Raw genomic sequence first — 974 nt, 5'->3', positions numbered from 1 at the left:
TATATTTATTAAGGAGTCAGTTGATTATCAAGGGCCTATGGTAAAGATCTGTTCTGTACTTGTAGTCTATACTGGAGCTTTTAAATGTTTTCTTTTTTCATTGACTTCAGAGAGAGATAGAAACATCAATGATGAGAGAGAATCATGGATTGGCTGCCTCCTGCATGCCCCACACTAGGGATCGAGCCCACAACCCAGGCATGTGCCCTGACTGGGAATTGAACCATGACCTCCTGGTTCATGGATCAATGCTCAACCACTGAGCCACAGTGGCCAGGCTAATCAATTTTATTTTAAGAATTCCCAAGGGGAGTTACATGTTTTAAGAAAGGGTATAACTACTATTCTGATAACATTCCTGTGAATCGTATAACTGATATTAAAATTTTCATCATGTAGGGTCATGTTGGTGCAAGAGGACCACCTGGGAGTCAAGGTCCTAAAGGACGAAGAGTAAGTTATCTAATGAAGGAAGTAACTTCATCTCAAAAATTACTTTCTAATGATGTGTTACACAAAAGTAACTTTATATATTCTAGATTGTGCTGAGACATTATTGGATTTTCCCCTTGTTTTCATTATATTAGGTGAACTACCTACATTTGTTGAAATAATGACTCAAAATCATTTGTATTTATAAAACCATACATTTCTGCTATGAATTTCACTAATTCATATAGAATTCTTCTTTCTTATTCCCAGCTTCATTCTTTGATGGAACTATTAACATGAAGATTTTTAAATAAATTCTTATTTTACTCATAAGAGGCTCACATAGCAAGGAATAGTAGCATCATAACAAAAATAAGGGCAATGAGAAATGGAATGAAGCTATATGGGATGAACAAAAGGTGATATGATAATGATGAAGAATTAAATGAAAAATCTTACTCCCTACTTTATTTTATTCTTTTAATAAATCTTTATTGTTCAGATTATTACAGTTGTTCCTCTCTCCCCCCCCCCCCCCCCCC

The 974-nt window shown here is 35.2% G+C and overlaps 1 protein-coding gene across 1 annotated transcript in view; it reads left to right on the top strand.

Annotated features, from left to right (window-relative positions):
- COL24A1 (collagen type XXIV alpha 1) overlaps positions 1–974 on the top strand; it is a 311,443-nt gene that overhangs the window by 173,107 nt on the left and 137,362 nt on the right. The window contains exon 27 of the mRNA XM_015572114.1: positions 400–453. Within this exon, the coding sequence (XP_015427600.1) occupies positions 400–453 (54 nt within the window). The remainder of the gene's footprint in view (positions 1–399; positions 454–974) is intronic.

Source organism: Myotis davidii, unplaced genomic scaffold (assembly GCF_000327345.1).
Source record: "Myotis davidii unplaced genomic scaffold, ASM32734v1 scaffold162, whole genome shotgun sequence".
Classification (NCBI taxonomy): Eukaryota; Metazoa; Chordata; class Mammalia; order Chiroptera; family Vespertilionidae; genus Myotis; species Myotis davidii.
This window is presented reverse-complemented; position numbering and strand designations above follow the sequence as displayed.